The sequence below is a fragment of the Heterodontus francisci genome, chromosome 2 (genome assembly GCF_036365525.1).
Source record: "Heterodontus francisci isolate sHetFra1 chromosome 2, sHetFra1.hap1, whole genome shotgun sequence".
NCBI classification, from domain to species: Eukaryota; Metazoa; Chordata; class Chondrichthyes; order Heterodontiformes; family Heterodontidae; genus Heterodontus; species Heterodontus francisci.
Genome location: NC_090372.1, coordinates 153,830,581 through 153,849,123, shown reverse-complemented (window position 1 = coordinate 153,849,123; position 18,543 = coordinate 153,830,581). Strand labels below are relative to the sequence as shown.

The 18,543-nt window shown below is 41.9% G+C and overlaps 1 protein-coding gene across 2 annotated transcripts in view; it reads right to left on the bottom strand.

Moving 5' to 3' along the window:
• Positions 1-290: 290 nt before the first annotated feature.
• cmtm6 (CKLF-like MARVEL transmembrane domain containing 6) overlaps positions 291-18,543 on the bottom strand; it is a 109,217-nt gene continuing 90,964 nt past the window's right edge. For both annotated transcript variants that reach the window (XM_068012129.1, XM_068012139.1), the window contains exons 4-5: positions 12,468-12,566; positions 291-7,981 (exon numbers count right to left, since the gene is read on the bottom strand). In XM_068012129.1, the coding sequence (XP_067868230.1) occupies positions 7,814-7,981; positions 12,468-12,566 (267 nt within the window). In that variant the 3' untranslated portion in view covers positions 291-7,813. The remainder of the gene's footprint in view (positions 7,982-12,467; positions 12,567-18,543) is intronic.

Here is an 18,543-nt window from a genome sequence, read left to right as displayed (position 1 = left end):
TCAAACGGTGCAGCAATCGACAACCGCATGGAGGAAAACACAGAAGCCAACACATCATCTGGAAGTAGTTATTGGGCAAGACGGGAAAAAACAAGCAACTCCTGCCATCTGTATTCCTTGGGCTGAATTACACTGGTCTGCTGGTTTCGCTCTATTGAGTTTAGAATTGTACAGCATAGGAGGCCATTCAGCCCATCATGCCTGAGCTGGCTCTTGGTAAGAGCTATTCAAGTAGTCCCACTCCCCTGCTCTTTCCCCATTGCCTTTACAAACAGCATGAAGAGGTAATGGTGATTTTAAGTAGTTTTATTAATTGGAATTACAGAAGTACAAAGAAAAGTGAGCAAATAAAAAAAATCATACTTATAAAAAGTTCATATTTCAAACATACGATTAAAATTTACAATTACAAACTCTATTAGAGGTCAAGTGGTCCTAATAATCTTTTGCATTTCAATCAATACCTTTGAATGATGTTGCTTCATACGTTCAAAACTGTTACTGTAATGCTGCCACCACTGCAGTTCAGTTCAGTTGCAAATGTTTTGAGTCCTAGAGTTGGGTGAAGTATGTTTTACAATGAAATCAAAATGTTTCACTATTCTAATTTTCGTTCCATATTGTAATAACTAATCTGGGGAAGCCTATTAGACTTTTCTTTCGCCTTTACGATACGAGCTGCAGCTTTGTCACTGTAAGTTGATTCAAAAGCAAATTCAATCTGTACCGCTCTACTTCTTAATTGGAGCAAAGTTAAGCCTGCCAAAATGTCACATTTTGTCAGCTTGCATTCAATCTTAAAATGGATGCAATTTTAAAAAATGAAGTTCAACAGTTCTCTTCGGAGGGAGGAACAGAAAAAAATGAAACTGACTTTGAAGGGATTGGAGAAGGTCCCATTCCTTTCACAAATCCTTGCTGCTAGTCTTTAGCAGATCAGTTCTGCTGATGTGACAAAAGTTTTACATCCACTGCTATTTTTATTTAAAGGCACAGCTGTATGTTGTTCTTCAATGAAAACAATTCTACACCGAATCAATGAAAGGCAATATACCAAGGAACACAAACCATGCCAAAAGATGTTATTGTAGATGGCAATTCAGGGAATTTGTCTGTAAAAATTCTGAAACAATATAATGCTCAGCACAGGGAACTTGCAAGGGAAAATTAATGCAGCATAACTGATAATGGTTTGCTGTTTTAGCTAACTCCAAGAAAAGGTTTATATGTCCAGTGTTATTTCATGTTTGAGTCAAGGCAATAGACAGCCCCAGCTTAATTGATTTATTTGACCTTGGAAACACTGTTAAATGGAGGGTCACCTATGTATTTCTTACCTTTCTGATGTGTGCATACTGATAATGTGTATTCTAGTACAAACCAGCGCACAAATTCAACAAGTTTCAAAATCTTATCACTCCTCAAATCTGGAAAGCGTTTGTTATACTATTCAAAATAAATTCAGGTGAACATTCCAATGTGTGCAGAAATACACAAATACATTGTTGAAGAGTTTGCATCAAATTTAGTTTAGATATCAGATGCTTAGAAAAAGTCATCATTTCAAATGTCAATTATCACCAAATGAATTAGGGCCCATGGAATGTCTGATGAATCCAGAGTACTGAATGCCCATGATGAGTTTGTATTATGGTTAAATAATAATCTTACTTCCCAATGAATAAAATCTTCCACATCTTGCCTCATTGTATCTGTAGGTTCTCAGAGATTTAACATAATGCGGTTTGTATCAAAACACAATTAAACTGAACCTACATCAAATTCATTACTTCTTCAGTTTCTGACAAATTCTAATTATTCAAAATAATAGAACCTTTTAAAACTTTAATAGAATGGGGATGATTTTATCCCCATCAGACTAGTGAAAATTGAACTGGTGGGCAGTATAAATGCCCGAGGTAATTGACCGATCTGCTTTGTGCCAACCTTGGTTTTAATCTGCTTTTCTGAGCAGGTGGCAATGGCGCACACCTGAACTCAGCAGGATTCTTTAAATATGCAGATCAGGGTTTGATGACATCATCAAACCCCAACTACTAAACTCTGGCCTGAGCAGAGAAGCTGCTGTAGCCTTCCTGCAAAGGGACGACAGTGAGAAAATGATCTGGGACCAAAAGTGGTCATTTAACATCACTGTTTTAAAACTTTCCTTGATGACCCAGGAATGCACTTCTGTGTCAGTCAAGAAAAGTTTAAGCCTCCTCTGGCCTGTTATTCCATCTCTCCTTTGAGACGCTCCTGAAAGCCCTTTCCTGTGGCTTACCCAATGGCGAGTCTTCCTTCGGTACCAGCTGGCAGCCTTCTGCCCTGTGACTTTCAGCTCCCATCCTATCTAACTCGGAGGTTTGAACACATAACATGGATCATCTGACACCTGATCAGGTAATGTCCAAACATGTGACATCCACAAATGTTACTGCATTTACTGTATCTTTGTTCATGGTTTCATGCCAGCAGCTGTTGTGTGACAAGTTCAAGAACTAGAAAGCCACCCATGAGCAGGTGAAGAGGGAAAACCGAGGGCAGGACCACCAGGGGAAACTGAAGATGAGGCAGCAATTTGCAAAGGGGAAACTGAAGGAGGGAGAAATTTTGATTCCACCAGTAACTAGTAGTAATTTACTAAAATTGCACTGATAACTAATAGTAATACTGGTAATAGATATCCATCATACAGTAACACAATAAGTCATTGATAGACTATATGCAACTAGCAGTAATTGGTGTAACATCTTGATATCTGGGATGAGAGAGGGTTGTCCTATGATGAGCGGCTGAGTAAATTGGGCCCATTCTCCCTGGTGTTTAGAAGAATGAGAAGTGATCTCATGGAAACATACAAGATTCTGAAGGGAGTTGACAGCGTAGACTGGAGAAGTTGTTTCCCCTGGCTGGGGTATCTAGAACATGGGGGCACAGTCTCAGGATAAGGATTCGATCCTTTAGGACCCAAATGAGGATAAACTTCTTCACTAAGGTTTGTGAATCTATGGAATTCACTACCTCAAAGGGTTGTGGATGCTCCGTCATCGAGTATAATCAAGGCTGGGGTAGTTAGATTTTTGATCTCTCAGGCATCAAAGGATATGGGGAGTAGGTGAGAAAATGAAGTTGAGACAGAAGATCAGCCATGATCATATTAAATAGCAGAGCAGGCTTGAGGGGCCATATAGTCTACTCGTGCTCTTATTTCTTATATCCTATCTGTAAATCATAGTAATCCTATAACCAATTGACATTTGTCCTGAAACTAAAGCCAGAATCCTCCTCCACTGCACAGACTCCCCTGTTTAGTTTAATTTAGAGATACAGCACTGAAACAGGCCCTTCGGCCCACCGAGTCTGTGCCGACCATCAACCACCCATTTATGCTAATCCTACACTAATCCCATATTCCTACCACTTCCCCACCTGTCCCTATATTTCCCTACCACCTACCTATACTAGGAGCAATTTATAATGGCCAATTTACCTATCAACCTGCAAGTCTTTTGGTTTGTGGGAGGAAACCGGAGCACCCGGAGAAAACCCAAGCAGACACAGGGAGAACTTGCAAACTCCACACAGGCAGTCCCCAGAATTGAACCCGGGTCGCTGGAGCTGTGAGGCTGCAGTGCTAACCACAGCGCCGCCCCTTTAAAATGCCACTTTAAAATGAAGGATCTCTCTCCCTATTTCCTCAGGCTCAGGTTCTGTGTGCATGCCACAACTCTGAACTAAGAGACTCAGAGACGTGTATTTAGATCTCATGCTAAACCACAAACTGACCTGAACCCAACTGAGTGATTGCACAAAAGATAATGGGCTTGGTGTTAGGATCACAAATCATAGGGCATAGCTTAGTTACTTTCTAGACCACTCCCTGCTATTGGACTTAATAAAAGGAGAATTTTTGTTTTAGGATGATAGAAATTACAGCAAAGCAGAAAGCCATTCAGCTCCCTGTGCCTGTGCTGTAGTTCTCGCCTGGAACCCCATTACCCCCAGTTCCTTTTATATTCCTCAGTCTACTTTCCCTAATTCCCTACCTGCCTACCGGAACAAACAATTGTACACGCTTTACCCATAGTAAAGTCACAAGTTTCACTTATACGTTTGTTGGCTGCTCCTCTCACGATTGCAATTCCTGGCTCTGCAGAAAATACTAATCACCACATCCACCTCATTTCCCCCCATCCTCTTCTCCTATCCCTAGTCTTCCTCTCTCCCCTGACCTTTAATCCCATTCCCTCTCCCCTGATCCTCCTCTCCCAATTCCTCCTACCATCTACCTCTGATCCCCACCCCACTCTTTGCCTTGACCCTGATTCCGAAGCCACCCCACTGACTGTTCCTGGCATATCAGCCTCTCTGTGCCAGCACCATGATAAAATGGGACTGGGTTATGGGGAGGAACAGGACACTGCAACAGTGAGAGATCCAAGCAGCTAGCAGCAGTGTCCTGGAGATCCATGTTCTATTCCAAATGCCTCACAGGCAGGGCTGGCAACTCTAGGGCTAACTGTCGTTTTTCATCTATTTTGGGTGGGTAGCTGACAAGCAGCATGCAGACTTGGCTTTGGAGTTAAAATTGGGCCTGTTGGGCACACAATCCCAACCCCAGTTAAAAGTCCTTCTTGGGAGACTGATCCTTTGAAGACTTGCTGAAGCTGTACAGAGGTAATGGCCACTTCAGATTTAGAAGTTTGTTATTCTTCATCATTGTAAGGAAAGTACTGTCATGTTCCAAATGAGTAAAGCTTACAGGCTACATACAATGCTTGTTATTCATTAATATTGCCAAAAATATTCAGTTTCCTTTCTTAGCTTGACCAGCATCATTGACAATCTCTTTTTCTGAATGCTCAGTGATGCTCACATACAATGTGGTTTGGTTGAAGGGGGCAGAAATTAGCTTCTGCCAGATCGATGAAAATTAAAAAAATATATAACATTGCTTTAACTAACATGCAATACATAGTGTTTTTTCAGATTAAGGTTGTTTCAAGACATGTATCTATATATGTAGTAAATATATATGTATGCATCTACAATAACATTTTTACAGCACAAGATTACAGTACTCTGTAATCTCAGATATTAACATTTAATTAAAATGATGATTTTTATTCTTACCCCGATTAACAATCTTTACTAAGTAACAAGCAGACTCAAGCAGACACTTGCACTGCTTTTCTTTAAACCCCACCTGACACAGATAGGTAGCCTCAACATCGAGGAGAATAAGACAAAAAATGTTGAAAATATTACAGGGTGAAATTGGTTTATGCCAGCAGTGCAAAAGGGGCTCATAGCAAACAGCTGCCGATTTTTCGCAGCAACAGTTTTTATTTTCCACTGACTTGGAAAATATTGTCAAGATTTTTAATGTCAAACCAAGTGAAGTGACAGTGAGACTAGGAAATGAGTCTCCATAAAGAGTTTGAACTATTGTCTGTGAACTTCAGCAGAAAGAAGAATGAGAGGGGGCAAAACATTGGCTACCTTTTCACTATGAGACCAATTTCACCCCCTATAAATTAAAACCAACATAAAGAAAGAAATTTTGACAGCAAAACAATTATTGTTAATTCTGCTACAGCAAGCTGTGTTACACTGCTGTGATAATTACACACCAAGTGATCTTATAACTGTGGAGGTTTTCCAGACAGCACTGTGTATTATTCAGCCCTAAATTGGTGAAAGATACTGAAAGATGCAGAATTTATTTCATAAAATATCAGAAATAGCAAGTTTCTGAATAGAAGGGAATATCCCTTCAACTGTTTTATTTCTTTTGGAATGTCCGTTGCATGCTACTATATAGAAAAATCAGCCTCTTCCCCCAAATTTTGAGATCCCACATACTAATTCTAAAATAGAATCAGAGAAATCTACCAAATCATCAATATCTGAGAATGCAGTAATCTGGTTGGTGTTTTCCCCAGTGCAAAACTACTACAGTGGTCCTCAAAGCGTGAAGCTGTTTGATTTAAAATAAGTATTTAGTTCTTACATAGTCAGTCAGATTAAAAACAAATCATTCTGTATATAATCCATGAATTGTGAAATCCTGAGGTCTAGCTGTAAGTTAATGCACACCACTAAAAGCATTGCTCATTTCATTTCTGCTTCTGCATAGCAACTTTTCTAACCAATAGTCTGGTGAAGCACAGAGTGATCCACTGACTTATTCCTCTTAAACATACTACAAAGCATACCCTTTAAAAATATTTAAAATTTCTATTGCAGTTGTATTAATTATGCCATCCACATTCCCATGGGCTGGCACAAAATTCCTTCTTTGCTCTCATAAGGCTGTCTCTTCACCCATCCACTAGGCGCAATAACAAATTGGCAAATATTTTAGTTTTGAAAAGTGAAATATTAACTATTGAGAACAAATGGGCCAAGAACCACAAGTGGCTAACACATCAGGTTAGGTTTTGCTGGCTGTTCAATAAGAATTCCACTAGTATTAGTCTATAGAGGACATCATAGCAAAAATACATTTATAATACAACTAAGACAACACATATTCTTCAATAGATCTCATAGAGGTGGTTCTTTAGTAAAGCCAACTTAGTAATATTGTCGCAAGTTACTGGATTCAATCACCTTTGATCTATTGCCTTCAGCAACTTTCATATACTTTAACCCACATGGAATTTGAGTGCACAGCAGATAGTGACAGCAGTAACAGTTGCAGCCAGTAAATAAATGAATTTTAAGCCTACACAAAAGTTAAAACAAGCTGGACTGGTACACCTAATACAATTATGCTAACGAACGCAATTCCGATGCACGGTCAGCATTAGATTAATACTTCACCCACTTTAATTTATTGACTGGAACGAAATGTTTTGACTATTTTCTAGAACAGCCTTGAATTCTAGAAATTGAATAGGACTAGAAAGTTCCTTTCAACAGCAGTAACATTGCAGGGGATGACATATATTTAAACATTAAAGTAGCTTTTAAAACTTGGAAAAGCATTGAGCTGATCAGAGTTCACCTGGGGGTTAAATTCACCTTGAACAACAACTGATCAATTTGGCTATTAACCAGGATAACCATATGCTTTAAGTACATAGGTTTCAGTTCGTCAAATTCCAGCAAATTTGTAAGAATCTTACAAATTATCAAGAAGCTTTCAGGTCTCCTCATCGTCATGCATACACTTCAGCCCAATTATAACTGCTCTTGGAAAAGGCTGAAAGTGAGGCTGTGTATGTTTAAATGCTTTCTTTGTTAGTAAGTTAAATAAATTGGGGAAAATCGATGCACTTGTGTTGTCATTTTGTTTTAAAACTATATAAAAGTAAAAAGAACACCAACACCAAAAATAAATTAGCATGTAATTTTTATATAAAAGTTTGATTTAAGCATCTAAAGTCAATTATGAAATGCTTTGAGTTACAACTTAAAAGTTGCTTGAGCTTCCTAATAATTTTTGAATGCTGAAAAAAAGAGAAGCTAAGATCCAAGTCACCAAAACATCACATGTAGCTGCAATATCAGTACAGTAAACAGAATGGTAATCAAAATCAGATCTACATACTGTACAGTTCATTAGTGGATTGCACTACAATAACTAGCTAAATGAAAGAAAGCTCTTTGTATTGAGATATGGACTTCCAAAGCTAGAAATAAACAACTTCCAGTCAGAACAATCAGTGTAAGAAAGCTTTGAATGGATTTGCAGTAGGTTTATCCTAATCCATTTTGTGAGATAAGATAACTGGAAACTCAAAATTTGAATATGTACAGAAAACATGTATGTTGTAATGAATAAAACAACTGCCTCTGTGGCTCAGACATTTCCTGGCTCATTCAGTGGTTCGGTCTCCGCTTTCACATTTTCTGAGCCTTTTTTGGATTCAGCTGGCTTATCCTCCTTTTTGGTCCAGGGTAATCCCTCTTCCTTCACATGCAGCACAATATCCACTGTGAAGGCAATAGAAGCCAGGAATCCAAATGCCTAGAGAAAACAGAGAACACAAACAAAATGGGAACATGACCACAGTGGCGCAGTGGTTAGCACCGCAGCCTCACAGTTCCAGGGACCCGGGTTCAATTCTGGGTACTGTCTGTGCAAGTTCTCCCTGTGACCGCGTGGATTTGCGCCAGGTGCTCCGGTTTCCTCCCACTGCCAAAGACTTGCAGGTGATAGGTAAATTGGCCATTGTAAATTGCCCATAGTGTAGGTAGGTGGTAGGGAATATGGGATTACTGTAGGGTTAGTATAAATGGGTGGTTGTTGGTTGGCACAGACTCGGTGGGCCGAAGGGCCTGTTTCAGTGCTGTACCTCTAAATAAAAATAAAAACATAAACCTGTTCCTGTTAAATAATATACCATACAGCAAATATTCCCTTGAAATATAATGCAGATTACAGGAAAACTGCACAAGTTTGCAGTAAGGCAGTCATTCCGGTGATCTGCACCTAAAGGACATCACGCAAAAAGCACAAGACAAAATGATGGAGACCCATAGTATTGAGTTTGCCCTCCCATTTACATAGCTCCAATGTTTCTGGGGATTTCCTGGGGGAGGGGCTGGACAGTGTCCATGCCAGCAACATCACCAGTGGGGTGCACATACTACAAGGGGTACTTATGAGAACTGGACCTTGAAACTTGTGCCCAGATCTTCCCTGATTGCAGATCAGAGTGTGGCAGGAAGCAAAGACTACAGAACTCAAAGTATGTCCTTTTATGTTGCTACAGGGACATCAGCCAGGGTTAGTGCTGGAGGCCTTCTGGAATTCAATTTGCCTTTTTCTGCCTGTAATCCCATTTTAAGTGTCTAGAAATATGAAGTCATTCATTTTAGTACGAAGAACATGGAGAGACAATATAACAGAGTACAACTTTAAAGGGAGTGCAAGAGCAGAGGGCCCTGCAGGTATATGTGCATAAGTCATTGAAGGTGGCAGGACACATTGAGAGAGTGGTTAATAAAGCACACAGTATCCTGGGCTTTATTAATAGGGGCAGAGAGTACAAAAGCAAGGAGGAGGTTATGCTAAACGTGTACAAGATACTATTTCCGTCTCAGCTGCATTATCGCGTCCATTTCTGGGTGCTGCACTTTAGGAAAGATGTGAAGGCATTAGAGAGAGTAAAGAAAAGATTCATGAGAATGGATCCAGGGATGAGGAACTTCAGGTATGAAGACAGATTGGAGAAGTCGGGAACGTTTCCCTTGGAGAAGAGAAGGCTGAGCGGAGATTTGATAAAGGTACTCAAGATCATGAGGGGTATGGACAGAGTGGATAGAGAAAATCTGTTCCCACTTGTGAAAGAATTGAGAAAGAGAGGCAGAGATTTAAAGTGATTGGCAGAAGAAGCAAAAGCGACATGAGGAGAACTTCTTCACATAGTGTGCGGGATTTTAGACTATTACCTGAAATGGGGAGAAGGAGGGGCAATGGCATTAGATGAATTGCTCAGACAGCTGGTGCAGACACGATGGGCTGAATGGCCTCCTTCTGCACTATAACAATTCTGTTATTCTGTGATTCTGTTATTACATCAAAGGCACTACATAAATGAAGCTGTTGTTGTAAGTGTCTGCACTCTTAGATTGTCAGCCTTTTCAGAAACTTGCAATTTACTTTCCATTATTCTTTTTCCAAAATCAGAAGAGTGAGGGGGAATCTCATAGAAACCTATAAAATTCTAACATGACTTGACAGAGTAGATGCAGGAAGGATGTTTGCGATGGTGGGGGAGTCCAGAACCAGGGGCCATAGTCTAAGGATACGGGGTAAATCTTTCAGGACTGAGATGAGGAGAAATTTCTTCACCCAGAGAATGGTGAGCCTGTGGAATTCGCTACCAGAGAAGGCAGTTGATGCCAAAACATTGTATGTTTTCAAGAAGGAGTTAGACATAGCTCTTGGGTTTAAAGGGATCAAAGGATATGGGGCGAAAGTGGGAACAGGTTACTCAGTTGGATGATCAGCCATGATAATAATGAATGGTGGAGCAGGCTCGAAGGGCCGAATGGCCTACTCCTGCTCCTATTTTCTATGTCTGTATGTTTTTAAATGGAAAGAGAGCTCCCCAATCTGGAAAAACATCTATTTAGCCGTACTCATTTCTTTCTGTTCCTTAGTCACATCTCTATCCATGTGACTATATTTTCTTTACATATGCCTTAATTTGTATAACAATTCTCGATTGTTGCACCTTATTAAACACCTTCTGATTATATCTATATGTATAAAATAATTAGCTAATTCCCTTCACCCATACACTGCAAATTTCTTCACAAGAATTTGAATTTGTCAGCAATGACCTGCTATCCACAAATTCCTGCTGTCACTGATTTGTTCACACCTTTCTAAATGAGCACCAATTTCATCCCATATTTAAAACTCTAGCAGGTATTTATGTCCATTTTCTGGGCGCAAAGCATATAAATTTATCTTGTGACAGCCTGTGCCAAATTTGCATTGGTGTTGATCGAATTTCTAATTTAATGGGGCCCATTTCCTAAGAAATAAAAACAGAAAATGCTGGAAATACTCAGCAGGTCTGCCAGAATCTATGGAGAGAGAAACAGAGTTAACAATTCGGGTCTGTGACCTTTCATCAGAACCATTTCCTAAGGGTTTGTCTGAAATTAGGTTTGAGAAATAGTATGGGAATCCATTAATATTCTTATATTATATTCTATTTTCAATTATTTCTGTACTCAAAAGCTAAAATTGAAAGACTACAAAAACCAACTACAGTGCATCTCTACAAAAACATTCTTTGGCAGGTCTTTACATTTAGATTTGCTTTATCACCCCGATACCCTACTTATCTGCTAGTAAACCATACCTCATCATTGTACATGCTTCCCCCCCAACTTCAAAAATAAAATTTGGCACTTGCTACAACTGCAGAGCAACATATTTTGTTTTGTAAAATGTGAAGTGCCTATTACTACAGTGCTTTCGCTTCCTATACATGTTCATCTACCTAATGAGTAACTGTTGTTTTTCAGTGTAACCACTGTGGCTGGAACCTGAGGTGGCTGGCAGTTAAGTGTCTGGGAAACTCCTGGGATCAAAGTGGATGTTAAGAACATGGAACCTGCTACCACAAGAAGTTGTTGTTGTTCTAGCCGTAATCCCAAAGGACCATAAGTATCTCCATCAGAGACAGACAGTTGGTAATGTATAGCTTGAGGGTCACCACTCCTCAGGCAGGGGGCAAGGCAAGAAGGCAGGCCTCCATGAACTACTGCAGCTGGTACAGGTTTGAACCTGCACTGTTGGCGTCTTTCTGCAACCACAAGGAGTACTTAAGGCGAACAGCATAGATTCATTTGAGGGGAAGCTAGATAAAAAGATGAGGGAGAAAGGAGGAGAGGATATGCTGATAGGGTTAGATGAAGAGGGTTGAGAGGAGGCTCGTGAAGCATAAACAGCAGTTGGGACAAATGGCCTGTTTCTGCGCTGTAGACTCCATGTAATTATCTATGGAGACTCAGTTCCCTTTGATGCCTTTCGAACCCGACATGTATGCTTTCTGTGCAACTTTGGGAACATAATATTTAGCAGGCCAAGGAACATCTTGATAGGGATTGGTACCGAAACTGGATAAAGGGTTATGAAATATAGATGCCTATGGAGTAGTGAAGCTAAAAACAGCATAAATGGGCTAAAATTGTAGCTGTAGGTTGGGAGATGAAGAAGGGGGAGACATCTGGAGAGTTGAGCTCAACTGCCTGTAATGTGAATGTCTCCTGTGAAACACATTGTTGGCCGAGTATATTGGTTCATTTAACCTTAAATAAACATTCAAGTGTTTGACTGCACGTTTAATACATTTTTGGCATGTTGGTGCATGCCTGCAGCCTTAGTCTATATATATAAAAAACATATAGTTCTAACAATTGGTCCCTCAACAGAAAACAGGTTCTTACATATTGCAGGTTTATTAACAGTTTCTTTTTGTTTCATTTTATTTTGTTTTGAGAGAATGTAAAATGACCAGCTCAAAATTAAAACTGCTCCTGGGACTTAGCTGAGGGCCAGTACCGGTGAGGCCATTGGCTCAAAATTGTTCCCTCCCCCTCCTTGTTAGGCGACATAGCTATGGAGGCGTGATCAGTGTTGGCAGCTCACCCCAGTTATTCAGATGAAGCTCGAGGACCAGTTACAATCGATCCTTAGGCCACTTGGTTTGAGCACGCTCCGTCTCTGCGGCATTGAGTTTGGGCCCAACAACAGGCCTAGACTAATATTTACTGTGAGAAGTTACCCACAAGATAAGTTTGCTTATCTCTTGAACTTAGCTCAATTGTAATAACCTACCAACACTCTTGCCTAGGCTGACACATGAAGAATACTGCTTGGAGGTTTACTAATGGTCATGGGACTGTGCCCCAAGCAAAATTCAATGCCCTTCTGGAGAGCATGGGACAAGTGGGATTGAAAATAATGGTGAATTTAAAAGAAAACTTACCACAGAAGCTTTCTCCACACCAGACCCATCATTCAGGGCTGCAAACACAATGGAGGCGATGAAGAAAAATATCGCAATCACAGCAGTATACCAAAAGTCCTGTAGACAAAAATGATGCAGAGTGAGTTTCAATTTCCCAGTTAGTGATTTGTAATAGAGGTGCTGCATAAAAACAGTTTAAAAAAATCAGAAATGAGAAAAGGTCGTTTGATATATTAAAGCTTGTCCATCAAGTGCTTCTGTTCTCCTATTATAAAATCTCCTAACATTAGTCACACCCCTTTTTTATTCTATTAATTACTTATAAATATTTGCAATAATCTACCAAGCAAAGAAGTCCAGTACACCTACTCAGCATCTATGCTCCAACACTCTGTTCCGCACCTGAAGCTAAAGACCAGTTCTATGAACAACTCCATAACATCATTAGCAGCATCCCCAACACCGAACACCTATTCCTGCTGGGGGACTTTAATGCCAGGGTTGGGGCCGACCATGACTCATGGCCCTCCTGCCTTGGGCGCTATGGCGTTGGAAGGATGAATGAGAACGGGCAGAGACTGCTTGAGTTGTGTACCTATCATAACCTCTGCATCACCAACTCGTTCTTTCACACTAAACCCTGTCACCAGGTTTCATGGAGGCACCCAAGATCACGTCGTTGGCACCAGCTAGACCTCATTGTCACAAGGCGAGCCGCCTTAAACAGTGTTCAAATCACACGCAGCTTCCACAGTGCGGACTGCGACACCGACCACTCCCTGGTGTGCAGCAAGGTTAGACTCAGACCAAAGAAGTTGCATCATTCCAAGCAGAAGGGCCACCCGCGCATCAACACGAGCAGAATTTCTCACCCACAGCTGTTACAAAAATTTCTAAATTCACTTGTAACAGCCCTTCAAAACACTCCCACAGGGGATGCTGAGACCAAGTGGGCCCACATCAGAGACGCCATCTATGAGTCAGCTTTGACCACCTACGGCAAAAGTGCGAAGAGAAATGCAGACTGGTTTCAATCTCATAATGAAGAGCTGGAACCTGTCATAGCCGCTAAGCGCATTGCACTTTTGAACTACAAGAAAGCCCCCAGCGATTTAACATCCGCAGCACTTAAAGCAGCCAGAAGTACTGCACAAAGAACAGCTAGGCGTTGCGCAAACGACTACTGGCAACACCTATGCAGTCATATTCAGCTGGCCTCAGACACCGGAAACATCAGAGGAATGTATGATGGCATGAAGAGAGCTCTTGGGCCAACCATCAAGAAGATCACCCCCCTCAAATCTAAATCGGGGGACATAATCACTGACCAACGCAAACAGATGGACCGCTGGGTTGAGCATTACCTAGAACTGTACTCCAGGGAGAATGCTGTCACTGAGACTGCCCTCAATGCAGCCCAGCCTCTACCAGTCATGGATGAGCTGGACATACAGCCAACCAAATCGGAACTCAGTGATGCCATTGATTCCCTAGCCAGCGGAAAAGCCCCTGGGAAGGACAGCATTACCCCTGAAATAATCAAGAGTGCCAAGCCTGCTATACTCTCAGCACTACATGAACTGCTATGCCTGTGCTGGGACGAGGGAGCAGTACCCCAGGACATGCGCGATGCCAACATCATCACCCTCTATAAAAACAAAGGTGACCGCGGTGACTGCAACAACTACCGTGGAATCTCCCTGCTCAGCATAGTGGGGAAAGTCTTTGCTCGAGTCGCTCTGAACAGGCTCCAGAAGCTGGCCGAGCGCGTCTACCCTGAGGCACAGTGTGGCTTTCGTGCAGAGAGATCGACTATTGACATGCTGTTCTCCCTTCGTCAGATACAGGAGAAATGCCGTGAACAACAGATGCCCCTCTACATTGCTTTCATTGATCTCACCAAAGCCTTTGACCTCGTCAGCAGACGTGGTCTCTTCAGACTACTAGAAAAGATCGGATGTCCACCAAAGCTACTAAGTATCATCACCTCATTCCATGACAATATGAAAGGCACAATTCAACATGGTGGCTCCTCATCAGAGCCCTTTCCTATCCTGAGTGGTGTGAAACAGGGCTGTGTTCTCGCACCCACACTTTTTGGGATTTTCTTCTCCCTGCTGCTTTCACATGCGTTCAAATCCTCTGAAGAAGGAATTTTCCTCCACACAAGATCAGGGGGCAGGTTGTTCAACCTTGCCCGTCTAAGAGCGAAGTCCAAAGTACGGAAAGTCCTCATCAGAGAACTCCTCTTTGCTGACGATGCTGCTTTAACATCTCACACTGAAGAATGCCTGCAGAGTCTCATCGACAGGTTTGCGTCTGCCTGCAATGAATTTGGCCTAACCATCAGCCTCAAGAAAACGAACATCATGGGGCAGGATGTCAGAAATGCTCCATCCATCAATATTGGCGACCACGCTCTGGAAGTGGTTCAAGAGTTCACCTACCTAGGCTCAACTATCACCAGTAACCTGTCTCTAGATGCAGAAATCAACAAGCGCATGGGTAAGGCTTCCACTGCTATGTTCAGACTGGCCAAGAGAGTGTGGGAAAATGGCGCACTGACACGGAACACAAAAGTCCGAGTGTATCAGGCCTGTGTCCTCAGTACCTTGCTCTACGGCAGCGAGGCCTGGACAACGTATGCCAGCCAAGAGCGACGTCTCAATTCATTCCATCTTCGCTGCCTTCGGAGAATACTTGGCATCAGGTGGCAGGACTATATCTCCAACACAGAAGTCCTTGAAGCGGCCAACATCCCCAGCTTATACACACTACTGAGTCAGCGGCGCTTGAGATGGCTTGGCCATGTGAGCCGCATGGAAGATGGCAGGATCCCCAAAGACACATTGTACAGCGAGCTCGCCACTGGTATCAGACCCATCGGCCGTCCATGTCTCCGTTATAAAGACGTCTGCAAACGCGACATGAAATCGTGTGACATTGATCACAAGTCGTGGGAGTCAGTTGCCAGCATTCGCCAGAGCTGGCGGGCAGCCATAAAGACAGGGCTAAATTGTGGCGAGTCGAAGAGACTTAGTAGTTGGCAGGAAAAAAGACAGAGGCGCAAGGGGAGAGCCAACTGTGCAACAGCCCCAACAAACAAATTTCTCTGCAGCACCTGTGGAAGAGCCTGTCACTCCAGAATTGGCCTTTATAGCCACTCCAGGCGCTGCTTCACAAACCACTGACCACCTCCAGGCGCGTATCCATTGTCTCTCGAGATAAGGAGGCCCAAAAAGAAGAACTTATAAATATTTGCAATAATCTACCAAGCAAAGAAGTTTGACCCACTAACTGTTCTAAATTCACTCTTCACTAATATCCAGTTTTACTGACTAGTCTTATTTAGTGTAGAACCTCAAGAGGACATAGACAGGTTGGCAGACAAGTGGCAGATGAAATTTAATGGAGGAAAGTGTGAAATGATTCATTTTGATAGGAAGAACAAGGAGAGACAATATAAATTAAAGGGTACAATTCTAAAGGGGGTGCAGGAGCAGAGGGACATGGGGGTATATGTGCACAAATCAATGAAGGTTGCAGGGCAGGTTGAGAAAGCAGTTAATAAAGCATACAGAATTCTGTGCGTTATAAATTGGGGCATAGAGTACAAAAGCCGTATAAAGCACTAGTTTTTGGCCTCAACTGGAATATTGTGTCTAGTTCTGAGCACCACCCTTTTGGAAAGATGTTAAGGCATTAGAGAGGGTGCAGAAAAGATTCATGACAATGGTTCCAGAGATGAGGAACTTCAGTCTGTGGATCGGTTGGAGAGGCTGAGCCTGTTTTCCTTGTAGAAGAGAAAATTAAGAGATTTGATAGAGGTGTTCAAAATTATGAGGGGTCTGAGGGAGAAACTACTCCCATTGGCCGAAGGATCCAGAACCAGAGGACACCGATTTAAGGTGGTTGGCAAAAGAAGCGGCACAGTGGCGCAGTGGTTAGCACTGCAGCCTCACAGCTCCAGGGACCCGGGTTCGATTCTGGGTACTGCCTGTGTGGAGTTTGCAAGTTCTCCCTGTGTCTGCGTGGGTTTTCTCCGGGTGCTCCGGTTTCCTCCCACAAGCCAAAAGACTTGCAGGTTGGTAGGTAAATTGACCATTATAAATTGTCACTAGTATAGGTAGGTGGTAGGGAAGTATAGGGACAGGTGGGGATGTTTGGTAGGAATATGGGATTAGTGTAGGATTAGTATAAATGGGTGGTTGATGGTCGGCACAGACTCGGTGGGCCGAAGGGCCTGTTTCAGTGCTGTATCTCTAATCTAATCTAAGCAACAGCGACATGAGGAAAAACATTTTTACACAGCGAGTAGTCAGGATCTGGATTGCACTGCCTGAGTGCGTGGTGGAGGCAGATTCAATCCAGGCCTTCAAAAGAGAATGGATAATACGTGAAGAAAAAAAATTAGCAGGGCTACAGAGAAGAGGCAGGGGAATGGGACTAGGTGAGTTGCTGTTGCCAACAGCCGTCATGGACATGAAGGGCCTAATGGCTTCCTTCTGTGCTGTAACCATTCTATGATACTTCTTAAATGTATTTTCCAGTAATATACTAGGTTTAACTTACCTATACAATTTTACGTAACTTGTTGAGGTCTCTTTAGCTTGATCTTTTCCATAAAGGCAATTAATCTATTGCTTCTTCACAGCTCATTCAATTTACATTTAGAGTAAACTTGTTATTCTTTACCGTGCCTTTTCTAAATGTGATATTCATAGTTAGCATCCTAATAACCAATCTAAATTCTTCACTAATTTTCAATATTTTCCAGCCAATTGTTAAAAGACTTATTGTTATGTACAGGTGGTAAGGGGTGTGGGTGGTTCCCACTGTTTACCTCCCAACTGACCGCAATCATGTTTTGTTAAAAATGATGCGTTAGCTCCTGATTATCTTTTGGGTCAAATAAGCAGACAAATGACAGGTTTTCTCACAGATTTAAAAAATAACGATTTATTTTTGCACAATTCCTGAAATGGTCGCAACCTCATCCACACACACAACAGACAGATAGATAGAGAGAAAAGGGTAGGATGTAGTTTAAGTCCAAAGTAAGGTAAGTGTTCATGGTTTACAGATAACCCATTAAATCTTCTCAGGAGGAAAGTTTTTGGTTTAAAAAGGTGCAGGCCTGGGCGTTTGTAGTCTTGAACTTGTTGAGGTGTTGTAGAGTTCTCGTGGTTACAACCCAGCATGAAGCTGGTGGTGTGGATTTTGTTACCTTCACAGATGGAGAGTCACAAAGTCACTTTGTGATGTTTCTGCTGTAGTGGCTTTTCCAGTTATTGTTCAGCAGGGTTCTTGCTTGGCTAGATCTCTTGCACAGCCTCTGGCTGGACTGGCTTTCTGGGGTGTTGGCTTGATCTTACCTCTCTTTCCAGAGGGCTGCTTTTTTAAAGTAAAAATCCATCACATTAGAGCTCCTGTTAGGAGACAAATGGCCATCTCCCCTGGTGTGACCACACAACGAACCAGGATATGGAAACCATGGCTATTGATTGATGTCTGAACGGGGACCATTCAGTTAACATGATGCTACTTCACATCTATTCATTTTCATTTGGGATGTTAGTCAGTCTGTCTTTGGAAGTCTTTGTTAGATCATCATGTCGATAGGGGTCATCAATATGCAATAGTGCTCCATTCAATTTCAAAGGGGTTCTCCCCAGAGTTATTTCAGATGAGGTTAACGAGTTTTATCTTTGCAGACAGGTTTGCTGATTTTCAGTGAAGGGGTCACGTGACTGCTCCTCCATTTTGACTGTGGTACAAGTGTCCACGTAGTTATGGTTTTGTTTAACAGTTGACCTTCTTTAACTGCTAATTCTTCCATTTCATTACATCTCCTCTGTGCATAACACTCATTTATCTATGTAAGGGGCCCAACGACTGCTTTAGGTGGCTGCCAGGGATGCACGAAAAACGGGTTGAATCCATTTATCGGGTCGGATGTCTTTCAGGCTTTCATTGGGCCTGCGAAATCCGTATCCAAAATTGGCCCTGGTTGCACTAATTTGATGCCCTTAGAATTAAGGATTAGAATTAGAATCTTCGCCTACTGAAGTAGTTTATATTGTTTGCCAATTTT